At 38.8% G+C, this 23,344-nt stretch overlaps 1 protein-coding gene across 16 annotated transcripts in view; it reads right to left on the reverse strand.

Annotated features, from left to right (window-relative positions):
* Positions 1 to 6,959: 6,959 nt before the first annotated feature.
* Positions 6,960 to 23,344, reverse strand: part of NTNG1 (netrin G1) — a 352,207-nt gene continuing 335,822 nt past the window's right edge. For all 16 annotated transcript variants that reach the window (XM_005542553.5, XM_045366166.3, XM_045366139.3 and 13 more), the window contains one exon: positions 6,960 to 8,736. In XM_005542553.5, coding sequence (XP_005542610.1) covers positions 8,507 to 8,736 — 230 coding nt within the window. In that variant the 3' untranslated portion in view covers positions 6,960 to 8,506. The remainder of the gene's footprint in view (positions 8,737 to 23,344) is intronic.

Here is a 23,344-nt window from a genome sequence, read left to right on the forward strand (position 1 = left end):
TACAGCAATAGATTTATATTACATTATTTAACTATAACGAGGGGCACACAGTCTCAAATGTGTATTAGACTCTGTTGCTGCAATCAACTAGAGCAGCACTTAGTACGTTACTAGATGCTCAACAATTGCTTGTGAATGCACATATAGAGCCTTACTACATGCAGGGTCCTCTGAGTGTGTGTGTGGGCATGTGTGTATGTGTGTATGTGTCATGTCAGTATTAACACTGATAATCTAGCAGGAGAGAGAACAAGTCACAAGGTAAGTCACACATAGGAGGAACTAGCTGTTAAGTCAAATCTTTAAGCAGGGATAGAAGCAGTGAGATGAATTGGCAAGGTTTCTTGGAAAGACAGAACCTGATGTGGGATAGGGTTTTAATGGGTGAAGAGTGTTGAAAGGCATTCTAAGTTTTTACAAAAAGACCTAAATACAGTCGAGAAGATGAGAATGGGTAGAGCATTTATAAGGCTCATGGGTTGGGCAGGTGTCCTGGGGCCAGTGTGAAGATGGATTTTGAGTCTGAGGTGTGGAATGATAAGTTGATCCTGTAAGATTGTTAAACGGGGTGATGAGATAACAGTAATACTATCTCATGAATATTATCCTTTAAACTGATAAAATTTAAATTAATGTGAGGTTTAACACTTGAATCCAACTATAGAAATTTAGGCACCTTTTACATACTGTATCTCTATTATGCAACCATATATACATATGGTTGACTCAAATTTTGCTTTGTTCATTTAATTGTTGCTATAAGTCACATTTAGCCATCTTCTTGTTGTTTACATATATAACTTATCAGAAGCAATTAAGTTTCAGAAAGCAAACTACAAGTCAACTATGTGTTCATAAACTGCATTAATAGAGGTGTAGTGTATTATTTAGAATAAAGATGGTAAAAAGAAATACTTAACATTGTACCTGGCTCAAGACTTTTGATAAAGGTTGTTAATTACTCATCTTTTTATTACCATTAGTATTCTCCTGTTGTCATTGTTGCTGATGTAAGCTCCACGTTCAGGTCATGTGTCACATTCAAAACTTTGAAAGTGTTGCATTTATTGCATTGGAGCACTTTCAGAGAAAGTTATGGCTGGAAACTTCCAGAAAAATCTGCAAATGTGGAACAGGAGCCTGAACATTTTATCGTGATTATCACTATCATGAAAAACTACAATTTACTAAGGAATTTCATATTCAGTAACTCATTTTGATTTTCATACTAACTCTGGGAAGTGAATATTTCTACTACTTAAATGTTATTAGTCCCATTTTAGGGGCTAATCAATGGGAAAATTAGGTGTCTATAGCAGTGTTGTTCAACAGAAATATAACGTGAGCCACACATGTAATTCAAAAATCTCTAGTAGCCATATTAGAAAAGGGAAAAAAATAGTTAAAATAAATTCTAGTAATATATTTTATTTTATCCAGTATATCTAAAATATTATCATTTTAATGTGTAATCGATATTAAAACTATGAAAGAGATAATTCACATTTTTTGTTTTTGTACGAAGACTTTGAAGTATGGTGTATCTTTTAAATTCACAAGACTTTGGACTGACAACATTGATATGCCCAGTGGCCAGAGGTGGCTAGCAGCTAGTGGCGGGTACAGGTCTAGAGGACTGATTAGGAATGTAAGTCCTCCCATAATCAGAGTAGTGCCCACAACTCAGGGAGCCATAAACACAATTAGAAAGACCTTTGCTCCTGATCTAATGTTTGTAAGCTAGAACAGCCATACAAATGAAACAAACCAGTCAAAAAGGAAACGACTTTGTGCCATTCAATCCACGTGTGTTCCAGTGTCACACATATATTATTTCCTTTTTTATAAATTTTATGAGTAGTGTGGGAAAAAAATGGTTGAAGCCCTTTCTAGCAAAGTGTCTGCAATAAAGAAAAATCAGAGTGGGTTGCTTCTCACCACCCTGAAAACAGAATCAGAGCTCACACTATATCAGACTTTTTCAGAAGGTAATATATAGAGACACTCACACACACAAGAGGGACTACAGATGCCCTTAGCAGCTCAGGTAGAGATTAGTATGAAATAAATTAATAACTGATTGTAGGAAAAACATGTGCTTTCATATACCTGAGTCATTATCATTCATCCCCTGACAACAATTTAAAATGTAACGCGACTTTCCACAGTTGGGGTAAATTGTAATCTTAGGATCTCGAGCAGTCATTCTTATACTTTTAGGCCTTTTATAAATTAAAAAAAATAATTTCTTTCTTTATTCAGAAAAACAGTGTCATATATATGGGAAATCTTACACATAATTTTAAACATTTCACTGATAGACTCCCCACAGTGCCCTCCCCTAACCTAGTTTGAATTCTAGGTGTAGAAGTCCTGTTTTGAAGTCACTTACTCTAATGTGTTGTGTGGGGTCTACTTGGCAGCCTGAGAACCATTGATCAGAATGCATTTATATTTGATTGCTTTCCCAATTATGAATTGTAATTACACAGGATGTAAACATGAGTTTAAGTGGTTGTAAAGCTCTCCAATACTTGTCACGCTATTAATTTAATAAATGGAATATTTAGCTGGGGTCTTTATAATTAAGCATCAACTGACTGAAAGATTCTTGAAAACATTGTCATACTATATTTGGACACCCCCCCATCTTTTTTTTTTCCCAAAGGGAGAGAAAAAGAGACGGAGAGTAATGACACTAATCTCTTTGCCTCTAGGTGTTTATCACACCATGAAAGCCAAAACAATTACTCAGGGCTTCATGGGATAGTCATGACTGGTAAATAGCAAAATGCGATTTCCTTGGAGAATGCTTTCCTGCGGTGTTTCACACTGGCAGAGGGAAAACCATTCCCCAACAGGAGCAGCCCTCCTTCAGAGTGCAAATACAAATGAACAAAAATGACATTATGTTCTTGCCTGCCTGGGGCAAAAAGAATCACCTATTCTTAACAGGACTTCAGGTGTGTGATTTTCTGCCATTTTCTGTCTTTTATTAGATTAGAATGACTGCCCCTTGTAAGAGCAAAGCTGTAATGTGGTACTATCAGGGCGGCTGGAGGATACAGCTGTGGTACATTATGTCTTCAAGGGAACTTAACACATTCTTGCCATGCAGGAGTTTCAGAATCTATTCAGATAGATGTAGGAGGGGTAGTAATTATTTTTTCTCTTTCCAGTCATTTTTCCCCATAGAATTCACAGTTCACTAATTTAATAATACTTAAAAGTAATGTCTATGAAAAAATGGGACTAAGTTAAGAAAATGAGGATTATTTTTACTTTCAATCCTCTGCAGTTTGCTTCAGCCAGGCAAGCTAAATCTTTAGTGTTAACATAATTAGATTTTGCAGAATAATGGCCCATTTTACCACCTATCATTTTAGGTTAATAAAAACATCACATAATTTTAAATGTTACTACTCCATTTTAATTCATCCTTCAATGAAAAACAGCTTTTGGGTGATGAGAGGAGGCAGAGGGGGATTCCGGCACTTAATAAATGCTCAATTATGTAACTCTAAACAACACCCCCTAACATCATTTAGGCCTTCTTGCTAGACTTGTTTCAAAACCTACTCTGAAAATGTATTAGGGACAGAACTTTTCTGTCATAGTAGATCTCAAGTAACTGCATTTTATTCATTATCATTATGAGTTTTTCACAGATGTTATTTTCTCATTTCTAGTTCAATGCAATAATATGTTTTATACAAGCGATATGTCTGTTTCTTAGTTAGTTGATTTTTCAGATGCAAAATGAAGATAATAATATGTGAGTCACACCTCACCAGGTGTTGAGAAGAGTAAAAGTTCACTATGTTCCCAAGATTACTGGTGAAAATTCAAAACATAATAGCTGGCATTCTTAATTTTTTCTGACATCATATTATGTTTATGTGCAGTTTATTCTGGGAATTTGTTGGCATCTGTGTTAGGTAACTAAAGGAGAAAGCTACTTTTAGTTAAAGAAAGTAAAAACATAAAGTATAAAATCATTCTATATGGAAACGGTCAGAACTGACAGAATATTTATGTCAGATGAACATTTTATGTTTCATAGAAATAAAATTGATTAGAATGTAATCCTTCTTTCCTGAGGCAAAGAAAGACTTGTGCATGGCCAGCTACTTAAATCAAAACCATGAGAGTGTCCCTTACCTGTATTTTCATTCCTCTATATTATTAAAACTTTCCAATTGGACTTCCTTTAAAAACAAAAAACAAAAACCAAAACCTGAAGTTTTACCTGGTGGCTCATATTGTTCTCCGATACAGCTTAGCCATGCCACCTTGCCATCCTTCTCAATTAAGGCTGGGAGTAGGAAAAGTAGGTAAGGAATTCTAGTTCAGATTTGGGAAGCTGAGCTCCGAGTTGTACCAGATTAAAAATACCTACAGAGTTTTCACATAACAAATATATAGAAAATGTAGTTCCCACATATCTTGGTCAATCCTGTGAGTGGAGAGTCTGTTAAATAGGTATTTTATTTAGTGTTTAACAACCGGTAAAGTACAACAACCCATTTCCCATATAGTACAGAGCATTCCATTTCAGAATGCTGGGTCTTTACATCCCAGTCATATTGGATTATTGATGGTAGAGCATAAAGGAGATGGAACAAAACATTCGATGTCAAGATTTCCTCACAGTTGTCCCCCAATGCATCCAAAATTTCTTATACTCCAGTCAGACCACAGGTCCAAGAGAAGGTGAGGAGAGCATTAACTACAGGGTCAGCTGAACTGTGGAGCAGATGCCTTCTTCCAACCTGGACCTTTCTTTGTGTTACCTGGTGAGCAGTTTGTGCCAACTTAGGGATCTGACTCAAGGGCACCTCAGGCAGATCGACCCCAAATGTTGCAGGACCTTGTGCAAAAGTACCAATGGAGGACCCCACGCCACATGTCTAAGTATTTAAAAGTCATGCATAAAGCTAACAAATTCTTAAATTATCTTCCGTCCTGCCACTTTGACACATGATGCTTTCTTAACCCTTGGAAGCCCAGGTATAGATTTAGAATTCTTAGACTGTTCAGTGTTCTGTACTGGCCCCCAGCCTCATGGTAGCCCTTGTCTATCTCCTTCCTACCCTCATCCCCTTATTTTTCAGCCCTGGACTCTTGTTTTCACTGTAAGTTGTTTCTCCTTGTTTGTGTGTAAATTCCACAGTGAACACTCCAGGCCCCAGGCCCTAATCCACCCACACAGATGCACCCTTTGCCGCTCCCTGTGCCCAGGTATATGCACTCAAGATGGTGCCTGCCTTCAGGAGTTTAAACCCCCAGAGGGGGGCCACATTTGGCTTAAAAGTGTGTGTGGGGGGTTATCTGAGTAGGAAACTCTAGGTTCCTGATATCTGGGAGAAAGCTAGAGGAGAGACAGAATGGGTCTCTCTAAGGAAGGTCCCCTCTTTGCTGGACTAAATTTTTCCTCTAGGCTGTGTACAGGGTCAGAAATAAATAACTCTTACATCACAGCAGGGCATGTCCATTATCTTCCTATAAATAGCAAATCTTGCTGGATAGCTGAACCTTTGTCCCATTTTTTTTGAAATGTTATGCCCATCAATAGTATTGACAGAAGGAATTATATCAGTTCCATGTGGGAAAGTTGACAGATTAACTCATATGCAAGACTATATTAACCGACTTTAAGGGATCTATCAAAGGGAAAAAATAACAAGAATTAGGACCTCAAATGTATGAACAACTGAGTACCCGCTTTTCACCCCAATCCTGTTCTTAGGGCGTAACATTGTAGATGGAACCAGCTTTGTAAGAATGCTGGCAAGTAACAGATGAATCAAGTCCACTGAGTTGAGGTATCTTCAAAGGAGTAGCTCCTTTAGAAGAACTTGAGAATCCAGATTTAAAAAGAACATTTCATTTCCATTTGCTGTATACCTAAAAGTGAATTTTTATTAAAAGCAGATCACATCGCTTCAGGAAATTCAGAAAACTATATCTAAATACACTGAAGGAAAGATATTCCTCATCAATTTAGATTCTTATAGCCTCATAAAGATAAAATGCAGATGAATCAGTTTAAAGCAGGCCTTCATTAAATTTTAGAATTAGCTTTTGGAATCCCAACTATTGAGGTGTGCAGTGTCTGATTCCTGAGCATTGCGACAAAGCCATGAGCAGATAACGGTAAAGTGCATCGTTGCCAGAAATAACACGGGCTGCCTTTGGTTTGTGTTAATAAAGTATAAGACAACTTAAACTCCAATTTTAATATCATAAATCCACCTCATTATAAATAATCTCAAACTCCCTATGTTATCAGCATTTTCCTGTGTTTCTTTGGTGAGCCTGAAATGTAATTTTCTATTTATGCTTCCAATGTAAATCTCCAATTTCTAGTTGGCCACTCTGGCACTAAGCCTAAGCTCTAATTTATTTCCATCTTTCCTTATTTCTTACATCAAAAGAGACTGTTGGTTTGAATAACAAACATTCAATAGACTTAGACGTGGGGTGGCAGGCGGCACAGGCATTACCTGTTTACCTTTTATTGCCTTCTTTGAATTGGCTTTTCTGGGAACAAAACCAATAAGACATGCTGTTCCTTCATCTAGTTTTTACCCAGGTTATTTATCAGGAGACATTCCTCCCCCCTTCCCTGTTTCAGCAAGGAGTGGCAGCAGGGTGAAGAATTTCAGACTGGAACTAGGCTTCTGACCTGACATTATCATAGGTTATTGTTCTACCAAGTCATGCAGAATTTCATTGTCCTTAAGATTCTGGTTCGGGCTGATAATTGTTTTTGATTCCAGGAGATGCTGCTGCTAACACATTTGTAACCTGTAGGACAACAGTGTGCTGGGAACAAAATGCACCCTGTTTTAGCCTCTTTGAAACTTTGCAAAGGTTCTTCCCCACCTGCCTCCCCTTGCTGTCTTGCACAGTAATTGGCCTAATAAAAGGCAGAAACAAGAATTTATTACACCTTGGGCAGTACTTAAAACAAACTTTATTCTCAGGAACAGCAGTTATGTCTACTTGCTGCTTTATATTTTGATATTTCCTCTAAATACTTAAGTCTGAATATATTCAAAGTCAAATTGCAAATCATTCAATTTCCCTGCTCCTTTCCTGGTTCCCCAGGTTGCCTCTTATGATACTCCATGTAAACACTGTATTTGGAAAGATACATAGATCAGCATCCCTAGAGTCACATGATCACCATCAATCTGTGAAAATAGCATGACTTAAAAATAAAAGTCTCTTAGTACTCTGCCAACAGGCTTTGGCATAATCTTGGCAATCACTTAGATTTTTTTTTTCCTGTTGTAATTTTTCCCAAGTGGAAATAGTCTCATATTTTGCAGAAGTTGTCCAAGCTAGTGAACATCAATCCATCTTCCTGGGTACTAAATTCGTCAGCTGAATGTATTCAGTCCACACAGAAATCAGTAAACTGAGTGTGAAACTGCTTGGTGGCTGCTTCTTTCATCTTAAGAAATTGCAATACAAATTCCTGAAATCGTTTATGCAGGAATTTTTATTCTTTAAATCTTCCAGTGTTAAAGCAACAAGAAAACATTTAGAATGTCCTTTGGTGGAATCTTATTACACTTGTTATATATGTAAACTGATATTCTTTGATGCCAGCACGTTCGTTGCCCTTACAGAGAAATCTCTGCACAATGAAACAAAACAGAACGAAAGAGGACAAAATAAAATGTCAGTCTTTGCTGATTTGAATTAGATACATTAACAGATTGTCTGGTAACACAAATTGGCAATAATACAAAAAATCTACATATTACAGTATTTCAAGAAAAATAACTTCATTTGAATACAAAAGGATAGATACACTTTCTTTTTTCCTATAGCCACTCTTGTATAGTGGATGTGTGCTCGCACTGGACTCAGTGCTGCTAAGATATACAGGGGTATGACTGGCTTGCGCTTTTGGAGGGGGCTGTTACACATGTGCATCACTAACATCGGACAAAGAAATCTTTCAACCAACAAGGGTTACAGAGCAACGTTCACTAAAGCACAGGTTGGAAGGGATTCAGGGACGGAAGCAGGCCAATATGGCAGCTTGTAACAGATTTCCTTATGCCCACAATGCACCTGACAGCAAAGAATGCTATTTGGTTGGTCCACACACTGGGCGGAGTCGTACTAGGGCGCACCACGCTAGAGTAGCCAATGTTTTTAGGTCGGTTGATTTGTTTGTTTTTTGTCTTTCCTGTTTGGGGGTTGTCGCAGCCTTAGCAATCCACAATATGCTCTACAGCTGGCAATGTGATTTGCAGTGATAATATCAACAGCTGCCAACTCCTCTGGAGTCAGAAATTAACAGTCTTGACTCGGATGTGCTGTCCACGGGTGATAAATATGGCTTAGTTCAGTTAGGCCTTCTTAGTTTGTACACTGTCTGAGTGGGGGTGTCTGTATGTGTGTGTTTCCTATGTTAGTAGCAAATGTTTGGGTTGTGTCTGCTTTCCCACGGCACAGGCCCGTCCGGTGTGGCTGGAGGTGACAACTAGAACACCAGGGGGCTGGCGGTTCCCAGCAGCGTGGTCAGCAGCAGCAGCGCTGGGGAGCCGTGCGGGGGCGCACCCTGGCCAGAGTCGGAGCCGCAGCTGCCAGCCTCCTCGCACCGCAGCTTCTCGCAGAGGATGCCCGTGTATGCGGCCGGGCACAGGCAGCGCACGTTGTTGTGGCACGTCCCTCCGTTCTGGCAGTGCAGGAGCTCGTTGTCGCAGACATTCGCTGCAGAATGAGGGGGAAGGTAGGGGTGGGTGGGCGCGGGGAGGAGAAGCAGAATCAATTTAAGTTCATCTGGTACATCATGTTTTCAGCCTAAAAAAAAATCTCTATCGATCTTTGTGCTCCCCCCTCCCCTCCACAAACGAAGCCTGTGACTCCAATTTCCAAACAAATGTAGTTTTCTGCCTTTGTTTTTATCATATTAGTCTTTTTCATATAATATTTTTGCTGCAATCTTGGATGTTATCACTGTCCGTTTGAGGCTATAGAATACAAAATAATGCAATAGTCCTGGTTTGGCAGTATCTTTTCTTCATGGAACTGGGACCTGTTGTGACCTCTTGGGTTTTTAAAGGACAAGTGCCCGATGCCAGAGTGCAGATCTTTGAAACCAGATGAATGGTATTTAAAATGCAAAGCAGTATTCTTAAAATGACCAAAATCCTCTAAGGGGTGGGCCATTCTCTCGGTGCGTGATTCCAGCGCTGCATGCATGAAGACAGAACCCACGGGGAGGCATGGGGATGGGGGGGTGGGGACACGGGGAAAGTAGCATGCACCAGGCAGGCAGCAGCCAGATGGGAAGAGAGAAAGCTTGTTTCATGGGAGGAGTGTGAGGAAAAGCAGTCACATTTGTCCCTGACAGCCTATTAAGGATTTTTATCACCTTGTAAATATGGGAAGTATAGCCCAAGGTTACCTTGATTTCTGGGAATAGTAATAAATGCAGTGGCGAAACCCTGATTACCAAAATTCATTATGTCCATCAATTAACAGAATCAGTTTGAATAAATCAAGACAAGCAACTTCAGAGACTAGAATTCATTCACAGACCCTGTTATGTAACTTTCACCTCTAATAATTTCTTATTTCTTCAAAATTCTGACTAACCTCATTAATTCCATGTCTTCTATTCTTTTAGACAATCACTGTTTCACTGATTTAGCAGAATGTTAAATAGAACCCAGGGAAATTAAAACAACAACAAAGAGTAAAAGAGCCAAGAATATTTCCCAAGCAACATATGCTGCTTAAGCACCCCTCTGGAATGAGAGGTGGGGGACAGAGCAGAAAAAGTAACTTTTTATAAATTGTAACATTTTCCATTTTAAAAAAATGTCATGGTGAAATTTCCCCAGGGATGCCACATGAGTTCAACAACATACTACACACTCATATACATATACCTAATATTAGTATTAAGTGCAAAGTATTAAAACAACTCTACCCTCCAAGGAGTAACTCAATAGAGAATGTTGCCTTGTCCATTAATTATGTTCAACAGTCATGTCAGCTTCAAAAGAAGCTTCTTACACACAAACATGCCAGTGCTTTGTGTGCGAATGAGCTTAGGAAAGATGGTGGTGGATACTCACATGGTGAATAACAGAGTGCCCTAAATAGTCCACTGTTTTACTGCTTTCCTCAACATTTGCTTGGTGACCTCTAACACAGTTGCATAGTGTATTGGAATAATTTTCAAATGTATCCACGCTTGCTATCTGTAAATGTCAGAAGTGACTATTAAGGCCTACTAAATCCTTCAGGCTCCAAATACTGATATGCAACGCAGTGTTCCATGGTTTCTAATGATTATATAAGCTACCTCTTATTGAGTGGCTTAGAAGTCATAATAGTAGAACCACATTATTTTATGAGTCATAGTTAAAAATGTCAAGATCTATAGCTGTGAAGCAAAGTCCACAAGTGTAGAGTGGTTAGCCTCATGGTCAAAACTGACAAAAGCCCTTGTGTTTGGCTTTAGTTAATTTGGAAAGCATATGTAGGTTTTCAGGATTTTATTTTGCTTACACTTGAAGAAATATGTTTAATTGGGGCAACATGGAATAAACAGATCCAGATAACTGTTTTCATCTAAAGTTAAAGATCCTCAGCATTTCTTGTTCCAGGCAGCAGAATGCTGAATGGGATATTTCCTTTCATTTGGGCACTAGAGGTAGGGAAATATCTGTTCCATCAATATCGATAATTGCTTGCCTTGAATAATTGAGAAGAAATCAATAGTTAATTACATATCACTCCCCTTTAGAAAAAAAAAAAGCTATTTTTCTTCTTCTTGGATGTGAATATAAATCAGCTGTTGAACAGAGGTTTCTTTTTTCAAGAAGCTGGTGATTAAGTTAAAATTCAATATTTTTCCTACATTTAAATAATTACCAGTTGATTTTGATAGTTGTGAGAAATTTAATAAATACACTAGGAACAAATATAGCCCAGAATTAGTAATCTCATGAATTGGCAGGATATATTTTCTGTAGGAGATAAATAGAGAAAAATAAAACCTATAATATATTTCATTATTTATAATTCACTATAAAACATATTACATTTGGTCTCTTGATTGTGCTAGTCCTCCAACAAACACAGAACTTTACCATACATACAGTGCTCTCTAACTGTTGAAATCACATGCTAGAAGCACATCTAAACCTAATTAAGGATCTTACCTGATAATTCATGCTCCATCTTCATGTCATTTTGAACCAAAATTGTGGTAGTTAATAAACAACTAGGTGGTTAACAAATATCACTAAGCTCTTTTTCAATATGCTCAACCTTGTACTAGACCCCACAGAGAAAATGAAAGAAATATAAAGCATGATTTCTGCTCTTACGGAGTTTAAATCTGGCTTGGATGATAAAATATCTACAAGAAATGATCTAAGATTAATTTCATTAAAATGCCCTTATCAATTCCATCCAGCTTAATCAATATCTGTTGTATGCCAGGCACCCTGCTATATTTTATGGTTAACTAACTGCCCTAAAGGAGTACATGGTTTGGCAGAAAATAAATGGAAAATAAACAAACACACAAACACACATTATGATACGATATAAAAAAAATCTACAAAAATGTCTTTACAAATTACTAGGGAAACTCACATGATATAAATAATTACTTTTGGGAAGATTAAGGGAGATTATAAAAAAGAGATTGTATTTGAACAAAGGCATTCATCAGGCAGATACTGGTAGAAAGGCCATTATAAGTAGGGAAACTGCATGAGTAAAGGCAAGGAGACGTGAAAGTGTATCATATTGGTTATTAAGCAATTGTCTCTCAACACTAAATCCACCCTTCTGATGTTGAACTCTGCAAGTTGTCTGCTGGATCCCACCAACAGAGGGCACTAGAGGGAGCAGAGAAGGTAGGAGGCATGGAAGATCCTGTTTCCTTGATGCTGTTTGATGGTGCTTCTAACAGTATTGCCCATCAATGGTCCTTCACACCAACAGCAACATGTGGTTCCAGTGTTAAGCTTTATTCATAACCAGCTTCATCTCACCCTTAGAGGTTCCTACACCAGCCTGGAAGCATCCCTTCCCTAGAGGTTTAAGCCTCAGCTCCAAGGAGGTTCTATTCAGCATTTCAGAGGCAGCTGCAGCAGCCAGCCATTATCCCATCTTAAAGGTGCAGGTTTCAGCTCTGTGGGGGTCCCTTTTATCTAAACTTTTACTTTCTGATAGCTCCATCCTCTTTCCTATAATCCCTCAGTCCCAGAGTGATAGATAGTTCCTGCTTACTTAACACAGGAATTACTTCAGTATTCTGTTCTCATTTTAAAATTTCAAATGCTTTTTAAACCATTTGTTTTAATAAATTCTCTCTGTTGAAATACCTAGAAATGGTTTCAGTTTTCTGCCTGAAGCCCAGCTGAAAGACACATTAGTGAAGGATGCATGGACTGGTATGGCTGGATGTTGTGGGAAGTCAGGGACCTCGAACAGAGGGACCGGCTGAAGCCATGGGAAAAGAACATAAATTGTGAAGATTTCATGGACATTTATTAGTTCCCCAAATTAATACTTTTATAATTTCTTGTGCCTGTCTTTACTGCAATCTCTGAACATAAATTGTTAAGATTTCATGGATACATCACTTCCCCAATCAATACTATTGTGATTTCCTATGCCTGTCTTTAATCTCTTAATCCCATCATCTTCATAAGCTAAGGATGAATGTCGCCTCAGGATCCTGTGATGATTGTGTTAACTGTACAAATTGTTTGTAGAGCATGTGCTTTTGAACAATAGGAAATCTGGGCACCTTAAGAACAGGGTAACAGCGATTTTCAGGGAACAAGGGCAATAACCTTAAAGTCTGACTGCCTGTGGGCTGGGCAGAACAGAGCCATATTTCTCTTCTTTCAAAAGCCAATAGGAGAAATATCACTGAGTTCTTTTTCTCAGCAAGGAACATCCCTGAGAAAGAGAATGCGTTCCTAAGGGGATGCCTCTGAAATGGCTGCTTCGGGAACATCTGCCTTTTATGGTTGCAGATAAGGGATGCAATAAGCCCCCAACTCTTGTAGCGCTCCCAGGCCTATTAGGATGAGGAAATTCTCACCTAATAAATTTTGGTCAGACCGGTTGTCTGCTCTCAAACCCTGTCTCCTGATAAGATGTTATCAATGATAATGCATGCCCAAAACTTCATTAGCAATTTTAATTTCGTCTCAGTCCTGTGATCTTGCCCTGCCTCCATTTGCCTTGTGATATTTTACTACCTTGTGAAGCATGTGATCTCTGTGACCCACACCCTATTTGTACACTCCCTCCCTTTTTGAAAATCACTAATAAAAACTTGCTGGTTTTGCAATTTGGCGGGCATCACAGAACCTGCCAACATATGATGTCTTCCCTGGACACCCAGCTTTAAAATTTCTCTCTTTTGTACTCTTTCCCTTTATTTCCCAGACCAGCTGACACTTGGGGAAATAGAAAAGATCCTATGTGAATTATCAGGAGTGATAATTCAGGAATGATGGATGTGCAGAGGGAAAGGCAGATGTGGCCTGATTGTGAAGGCGCCACAGAACACATTGTGGAGTTTAGTAATAAGGAATGGAAAGCTGTCAAAGGCTGAGAAGGAGGGTGGTGTTTAAAAGAGAAAAGGAAGGTGAACCTACAACAGAAAAAGGGCAGACTGGAGGGAATGAGACCATACTTCAGTAGAATGGACTTGGACGAGGTTAGAACAATGGGGAAGGGAAGGAGGGAAAAGATTTGGAGACAGTTTATAGGAATGGATAAGAGACATTCTAAGGTTCCTGTTTGGGGTAGTTAGATGCACAATAAAGAAATTTATTGAGAAACGAAGATAGGAGGAAGAGTTTAGTTAGGAGAGAAATAAATGTTTTTTGGACCTCTTGACTTTGAGAGCTGTCTAGGTTCTTCTGTAGCTGTTCTGTATTAGTTGGAAAACTATTTAATGGAATAGGAGATAGGTCATCCTGGAGACACAAATTTGGAGCTGGGGTGGTGGTGATCATTGTTGCAAAAGATGAAGCAAAAAGAGTAGAAGACCTCATCCTATGAGAATATAGACCAAGTAAAAATGAGGACTGCAGATAGAAAACTGAAGAACATCACCATTTAGGCCACTGGAAGAGAAAGAGCATAAAGAATTCTGAGAAGAAAACAATGTCAAGAAAATGCAGTGATCCTATGAAGGTATGAAATTAACCATAGACATCTTCCTGATGTGAATGACTGTATCTATGAATAGACAAACTGGAAAAGTATGAGAGGAAGGGCACTTTGAGTTGGGCAAATGAAATATGCAAAATAAACATTGCATGTTCTTGCTTGAATCTGTCATAAGGGGTTCTTGAATAATTGGAAAAAGGATTGAAAAATTTTGAAGAATTAACATTTAATGGATGTCTTTGGATGTCAGTCTAAAGTAGTGGTTCTCAACACTGGATGATTTTGCTCCCATGGTTATTTGACAACGTCTGGAGACATTTTTTAGTTGTCACAAGTGGGTAGGGAGGGCAAACTACTGGCCACTGGTGTGTATAGCAAGGCCAGGAATGTTGCTAACATCCTGCAGTATACAGAACAACCCCCTACAATAAAGAATTACTTCTCAATTAATGTAAAAGATAAAATGATAAGGCCTGGGTCAGGGCATCAGTCATAGCAATGAAGATGGGCAGTTGTCCCTGATATATTTTGGGGAAAGTAGAATAAAGAAACTTTGTCATTTCTAGATCAGGAAGATAGTAAGTTTTCACGTGCTGAACTGTGGGAATTAGAGGTGACTCTAAGTACCTGAATTGGAAATATAAGGGTGGATTATCTTCTTCAGGGAGTAAATGCAGGAGATTGGGATCTAAGACAGACCCTTTAGTACTCTTCACAATGAAAGGATGAGAGGAACCAAAAGCACCCCTGTCATGTAATTTGCTTTCATAGAAGCAGTAAAATCAGAGCTTTCAAGAAGCTTTAGAAACCATCTAGATGAGCTGTAGCTAAGAAAGCTGTAGATAAGCAATTGAGAGTAGAACTGGGACTAGAATCCAGGTCTCCTGATTTACAGATTACTGCTCTTCACGTAGAAAAGAGCGATCAGGAGAAATATAGTAAATAATGTTGCACAGTGCCACATTCCATGCTCCTCAAGACATAGCCGACTTTCCCACTTACCAGGGAGACATGAAATAACTCTTATATAGATACTCAGTAGATTTGCCACTGTATTGACTAAGTGCTCTGCTTTCATATCACACTATGACTAGGCAGAGGCCTTTGTTGATAGCATCAATTGTTACTCATTCTAGGGCTTTACCACATTTTGGTGGAGCTCCAAGTACAAATCAGCTCATACAGAAAATAAACCAGAAATACCAATGTCTAGGCTGAAAATGGCAAATATGCCTGCATTTATACTGTCCTTTCTTCTTCCCCTGTACCTAGGAGACTGCTACGGTTTGAACATGTGTTCTCTCTAAAACTCTTGTTGAAATTTACTTGCCACTGTAACAGTATTAAGAAGTGGGGCCTTTAAGAAGTGTTTAAGTCATAAGGGCTCCACCTTCATGAATGGACTAATACTGTTATTTTTGGAGAAGGTTTGTTATCATGGGGTGGGCTGACCCTTTCTTCTTCTCTTTCTCTCTCCGCCCTTCAGTCACAAAATGCCTTCTGCCATGTTATGGGGCAACAAGAAGGCCCTCACAAAATGTGAGCCCCTTGATATTGGACATGTCAGCATCCAGAATTGTGAGTCAATAAAAATTTCTATTCACTATAAATTACCCAGTCTGTGGTATTCTGTTATAATGCATAAGATGGAGTAAGTCAGAAGTATAACTAGTTCATCATGGGACTCTCTTGCACTGAACTTCAAATGCTTCTCAACACAAGGTTCCAGGCACCTACCATGAGTTGATAGTACTGGCATGAGGATAAACACCCATTTACAATCCTGGCATTATCTCATATAATCCTGCATAGAGTTGCAAATTAAAGATCCAAGTGAAAATTTCTACCCAACAGGCATCTTTCAGGGATCACTCTCTTTACTTAGTGCCCTGCTCTGTGGGTTTGCCTCAGACTGAAAACTCTAAAGTTATTCTGTGGGTGTATTCATTTTAAGCATGTCTTAACTCTCTCTTTATTGTTATTGACAGTTTAAGAGTGTCCTATGTCAGTAAACAGAAAGGTTCATTTTAAAATCCCTTATACAACACTTGATCCAGTACTGGATGCAAATAGTTATTTGCTAGACAGAATTCTTTTTGTTATGGTAAAATATGAGCCTTAGATGCCAGAAGAGCTAATACCGCTTTGGTAATAGCTTGACTATATTCTAAAGGATTCCTTTTAGTATTGATAAATATAATCCATTTATGGAGTAACCAATATCACATAATATAATCTCCTGATGTTTTGATATTAGGAATGATTTCAAATAGAGCAACCAAGATAATTTGTGGAATTTGACAGATGAGGTTAGAGTATTAACGTTAGGTTCAAACAGAGTTATGTGGCAAAAAGATGAAGTGTAGAATCCTGGTGGAAAAGCTGAAGTCAGTAAGGTGTTGTAACAGTTCTGATCATAGCTTTAGTAAGCAAGCCACAAGGTAGATAAATAAGCTCTCACAATTGCCATGAGTTTACAAAAACATTTAGAATTTCCACAGTGAAAGAATAAATCAAGCAGTATTTCTTCCTCTCTTACTTCTATTTATGTTTCTTGCACCATCTTGGATGAGGAGCGACACAGGGATATAGCTAAATTATTTAATTCTTTCATTTTTTTTTTGGCGGGTTTCTTGATTGTCACATACATTTCCTCTTCTCAAACTGCAATCTACTGTCAAATGTGACTTACGAGACCTTGATTCCTTTCCCCTCTATGAGTTCTTTCTGGAAGGTATGGAAAAACTGACCACAGATGACTCCTTATGGTGAGAGGGGATTAGCCAGGACTTGGTGTTACCACTTGTTCTATTCTTTTATCTTTTATGAGCTGAAGGATCACTTATTCCCATAAGGTCATGGTGATCCATTACACAACCAAAGGGAAGTTTTCTTTTCTCTGTTTGGGTTTTGTTCAACGTTATACATTTAGGTTCACGCTGTCAGTGAGCTGCTATGCTTGAGCAATGCTGGGCCTGTATTTATAGACTTGAAAGTTTCTCTTTTTGGCTTTGTCTCCTGCACTTCAAGGAATCGATGCAATGTGTTACCATGACAGCTTTTCTTGATGGTTGTATTAATAAAGTGACCTCTACCTTTACCACCTGAAAGAAGCCCAGGATTGCTGAGAGAAAGATGTTCCAAATTGTTCCCATCCTTTTCAAAGAAACATCAAAGAGTGAATAACCTCCACCAAACAGGCTAATAACAAAGGTATGTGTGCTACATTCAGGTCTGATTTAGGCATTCGAGACTGTGTGGCAGGGAGTTGAAGAGCTGTGATTATGACCCATTTATACAGCTTTTACAGTTATTTTGCTAAGTTGTGATATGTGAGATGGAAAACTGAACCTACAGGTTAGCTCCTGGGCGTGGAAGAAACTTTATAGACTGTTATCACTTTTTGTTGTGGTGGTTGGAATTCTAGGTACACTAATTGCATTCCACCCCCACCCCACTACATTTTTTTCCCCTCACTTATGGTCCGGTCTGGCCATGAGGGGTAGTATGGTGCAAAGGGAAAACACATTGGCTAAGAGTCATAAAACTGGAAAACCTGAGATCTAGGTCTGACTAGTCACCCATTTACGACAAGGCCTTGGACATATGATGCAACTACTTCGTGACATTCATTCATACATTTGTCCAACATCCACCCAGGCACTGCTCTAGATGGTGGACATGTCGTGGTAAGCTAGACCCACAATGGAGCTGCACATGAGGGGCTTGTATTCTAGTTGCAGCTATAAAGTTAGGCTACAGGCTATAGGTTTGATGTTGGTATTTCTAAAGTTTTCTCAAATTTCATGATTTGCATGAATATTTTTAATGGAAAGCCTGTCATTTTGAAGGCAAAGTGTTAGGAATCTCTCCTCTTTTTGACCAAATATAGGATGACGGTTGGCCTTGTGTAATAGAGTTCTTGGTGATGACTTAGGTGACTGTTTCTGTTTGATCTGTTTTGGTTCAGTCTTATCTGCTACCCCATGGAACAGGGATAGTTTTTTTCCCTCATATGCGCTAAAAGCATGAGGTGGTATAAAGAGAATTAGGCTCAGATCCTGTGATTCAAGTCTCATCTCTGTAGTTAATGGGCTGGGTGAACTTGAGGAAATCACTTAACCTCTTTGTGCCTTTCTTCACTTCACAAGCGGGATAATAACACTTGTCCTATTTACCCGCCTAATAGTTGTTGGTAGCCTCAAGATGAATTATGTGGAGGTGCTCTAAAAAATATAAAACACAACCTAAGTATACTTTGTTAAAGTTTAATTTCTTCCTCAATCCACCCAGTGCTAGAAGCTGAGGATGGAAGAATGAGGTGCTAATTCCTATCTCTGCCAGAATAATGAATTAAACACTACCTATTCAATTCAAGCTACTTGAAGTATAAAAGGAAGCAAATGTCCTTCCTCAAAGACAGCATCTGTGCATGTCTTCTGCTGGTATGAATCTTGAGGTCAAAACATGCAATTCTCAAATATTTGTATTCAACTACTGCGTATTCTACAAAGCCTTGCAAGGTCACCTTAGAGTGGCAGTGCCCATTTTCTCAAAGACAACTTTTATATTCTCATTCAATGTACATTCTCCTGTATCAATCAGAGCACATAAATAAGTGTTTCCAGAGTAGCAGGGAGGGGCTGAGCTGCAGACCATCAACCTGCATCCACTGCTCCATAGCCCACCTTTTGTCTTTTGCAATGTTGATGGTGTAGGGGACCAGGGGAGGTACAGATGCAAACAACAGACTGAAACCTGGTAGTCATCATGTGAAGACACCCTTGCTTTCCTGCTTTTAATTTACATTCAAGTTTGTCTGTATCCATCTGAAGACAGTGGTACTTTGGTGGCATGACCCTGTGTGACAGCATCCAATGTACTTGGTTTCAGCATAATGAAGCCAAGGGGCAGAGCTGAACTGGCTGTAGGGAACAATGTGGAAGCTATTGGCTGAGTGGTTGGACACATGTAGGTAATCAAGTACAGCAAGTTCTGACCTTAGTGAGCAGCCATTCTATTCTTACTCATCTAATATTAAAGCGCCTGTTATGAGAGTGACACTTTCTCTTGCCAAATCATAGAAAAAACTGCTTAAAACACCATTAAAGAGCCTCACTCATTTAGAAGGAGACTATTCTGCAGTCCACAGTATCCTGGCTAGCATGAAAGAGGTGACGGGTGACTCTGATGCAGGAGCAGAAGGCCCTGCCCAAACATCCCTAAAATTTTTGGCCTTTGCAACCTGAAAAAAGCCTTTGCTGATATTGAGAAGGAATTAATTCACTGAGAATCCTACAAGCTGAAGGCTGGGCACCTCTCCCAAAGTGATCGTTAATGATGTATTGAAATCCTATTTAGGTCGACACCTTCAGACACAGACACAGGCAAGGATCTCCTGAAAATGGTGCTGAAAAGTCACAGACTTTCTCATCAGGTATCAGAAAATGCACTTGTCTAGTTTAATAAGAGTTGCAACCTCTACTCTTAGCTGAAGGTAAAAGATGGAATTCATAGGGAGGCATATTCACACACAATGGCAACACATATCAGGGTAAAAGTCATCCTTTCAAGGTACATGACATTGTGTCAGGATGAAAGGCAGATACAAAATGTTTATCCAATATAATCTCCATAAGTACAGACATGTAACTCTACACGTACCTGTGTAATATAAACCTTAGCAAAAATACTAGAATCAGTTGTACCAAAATGTGAACAGTGTTTATTTATGGCTGGTAGGTTTTCACCTTTATACTTTTCACTCTTTCCAAATTGCCTAGAATATAGTCCTTTGGTGATATTAAAAATGTTAATAAAATAAATTGCTGTTTTTTTTGAGAAATATGTGTCTTTTACTGAGATAATAAAGATAATTCAGTTAAGAAAAGAATCATGTAATTACATTTTATCAAATTTCAGTATTTGTGTTACTAATACATATTTCAGTAGAACTACCGATTATCTCAGAAAAGGCATGTGTTTCTACACAATCCCATAACCATGAAGGGGTCTTAGACCTGATTCCTTGGCTTGCCAATGACTCCACAGCCTCAGATGTGAGTGGAACCATCAGAGCTTCCTGAGTTAAGGGGATCTCCAGCCCATTGGATGGCCATCTTGTTGGTAATTAGTAGAGACCGGTGCTAAATGAGTGGACATTTTTACATTTGTAGATTGAGCCACAGTGACAATTGGCTGAATATCTCACCACCTTTCTAGTAGAGGGGATCAAAGTTGAATTTAAACTAAAAAAAAAACAAACACAACTATTTCATGTAACTTGAGTTTGTGAAGCACTCTAACCTGCTGCCCTTGTATGTACCTGCACTATGTCTTTTACCTGTTTATTGTTGTTATGTCATTAGTATTCAGGCATGGAATAGATGCTAAATAAATAATAAACAAATAGGCCAGGTGTGGTGGCTCATGCCTGCAATCCCAGCACTTTGAGAGGCCAAGGCAGGAGGGTCACTTGAGCTCAGGAATTCAAGACCAGCCAACATGGTCGAACTCTGGCTCTATTAAAAATACCAAAAAATTAGCTGGGCATGGTGGTGCATGCCTGTAGTCTCAGCTACTTGGGAGGCTGGAGCAGGAGAATTGCTTAAACATGGGATACAGAGGTTACCTGGGAGGTTGAAGCAGCAGAATCGCTTGAACCTGGGAGATGGAGGTTGCAATGAGCCAACATTGGGCCAATGCACTCCAGCCTGGGAGACAGAGTGAGACTCTTGACTCAAAAAATACAATACAATAAAATAAGATAAAATAAAATACATAAAATTTTGTTGTCTACCTGTTTCTGAATGGTGGATGTCTACCTATTCTTAGTAGCTAGCTAGCTAAATGGGAAAATAGATAGAAAGCTTACAGGTTGGAGACGAGGAAGTGGAAGGGATTTTTCCTTGCCGGCTTCCCAGTTTCCGGGAAGTAGAAAATAAGGCTCTCTGCTGAGCATGAGGAGGCAGAGGTAGGGTGGATCTTGAAGGGAGAGGTGAAGTATTTGGCAGGGAATGAGAGAGGAAGCTAACTAGGAACACATGGAAAACTTGCTGAGAAGCTTTGACATGCCAACTCAGGTTAGATACTATGATTGTCAAAGATTCCCATACACATGATTTTATAATGGAAATATTAATAGGAAGAGAATCGTGACTTGTATTAAGTCATTCTTCATGATACAATATACACCTGGGGAAAGGATGGAAGAGAGGAGAAGCAGCAAGGGTGACTGGAGTTTTGAAATAAGAGATCAGGAACATTCCTTTCATTTCTTTTTTTTTTTTTTTTTTTTTTTTTGAGATGGCGTTTTGATCCTGTCACCAAGGCTGGAGTGTAGTGGCATCATATCGGCTCACTGCATCCTCCGCCTCCCAAGATTCAAGCCATTCTCCTGCTTCAGCCTCCTGAGTAGCTGGGATTACAGGCGCACACCACCACGCCCAGCTAATTTTTGTAGATTTAGTAGAGACGGGGTTTCACCGTGTTGGTCAGGCTGGTCTTGAACTCCTGACCTCATGATCCGCCTGCCTTGGCCTCCCAAAGTGCTGGGATTACAGGCATGAGCCATTGAGCCCAGTCTTCCTTTCATTTTTCGTTAAGCAAAATGTATTAGCTCTCATTATAATCTGGGCATTGTTAGTAATAGAAAGGTGAAAACAACATGGCCCTGAGGACCTGAAGGATCTCATTGACATTTTTTTTTTTTTTTAATTGTGAAGGTGATTAGTTAACTCTGGAACATAGGGTAAAGGAAAATCCACATGGAGCTGTTCTTTGTGGGAGTACAGCAGAGGTGAGAGACCATTATGGGAACACAGAAGAACTCTAGTAAAAGGATTTGGTGTTCTTTGAAATGATGTTGGAATTATGAAAGACAATCTTTCCAACCCCATACAGTGCTAAAGACAAATTTTTAAAACATTCTACATTCTGGCTAGGAGGTGGGAAAATACTACAGGACTTTGATATCCCAGCATTAAGAAATGCAAGTATCTGCAGCTGAAAGGAGATAATTGTGTCATTAATTCAAATACGCGTTTTTTTAAAGGCAGAATTTCAATGCCTTTGAGCACTTTGTAAAGCTAAAATATAATTTGAGGTTCCTGTTTGTCAAGCTATAGCCAAATGTCTCCTTAGAGACTTAATTTTTCCTATATATACTTGGCAGGAGTGTTCTAAATATGGTCTAAGCCCTCTTAGGATTTTTAAACAGCAGGGATATTTAAGTATGAAAAATAGCTACTGAAATCACACAGCAGTAACTTTTCTTAATGATTTTTTTTTTTTCCAGGGAATCACTGTAATTCACTCTTGTCTGCTGTGGCATTGCTGTCACCATAACCACCCCCTGACAATGTCAAACCAAGTCTTAGGAGGTGATTTTATAATGTCAGGATGAAACAAAGCCATTTTCCTGTTAATGCCAATGTCAAGGCAAAATGAATTGGTGTCAATAAATTCAAGGTGAGGAAAACAACATTATGGAATCACGAGAAGGTGCAAAATGATGACAGGAGTCATTTAGGGATGCCTGATTCCAAATAAAAATGACTGCTAATTTTCAAAAGTATATTTGCTACTGCACTGGAGACCAAACATTTAAATTTCCTAAAATACATTAGCAAGGCTAAGAAAGGACAAAGAGGTTAAGATTATAGACAAGTCCTAAGCATACCTTTTCCATGAAGTTGATGCTGACTATTGTAACTCACACCATCTTTTCCACTTACAAATTCCTGAGACACTCAACATTTGAACCCCAACATTTAGTACTTAATCTTTTACTGTGGTGGTGTCCAAAAGTCTGGATTTGAATACTGAGATTACCACGCATGGCTCTGCAATCTGGATTTCTGAGCCTCTATTTCTTCATCTGTAAAAGAGGCCACTTCACAGGGCTGTTGTGAACATGAGAGGTCATTCAACTCAATGATTATTATTAAGTGCTTTGTAAGTGCCAGGCACTGCTCAAAGTCCTACAATAAAAGACAGACTGTCAGAGTCACAGAAATGGTAATTGTTAATATAGGTTCATGCTTTTTATGTCTCATTAGGTAATGAAGTTTCACATAGTGCATATTCCTGTGTTTTCTAGTTCACTTTTATCATTAGCAAGTTCTAGCTTAATGAATACTTGTCAATTGAAAAAAAA

This window comes from Macaca fascicularis, chromosome 1 (genome assembly GCF_037993035.2).
Source record: "Macaca fascicularis isolate 582-1 chromosome 1, T2T-MFA8v1.1".
Taxonomy (NCBI): Eukaryota; Metazoa; Chordata; class Mammalia; order Primates; family Cercopithecidae; genus Macaca; species Macaca fascicularis.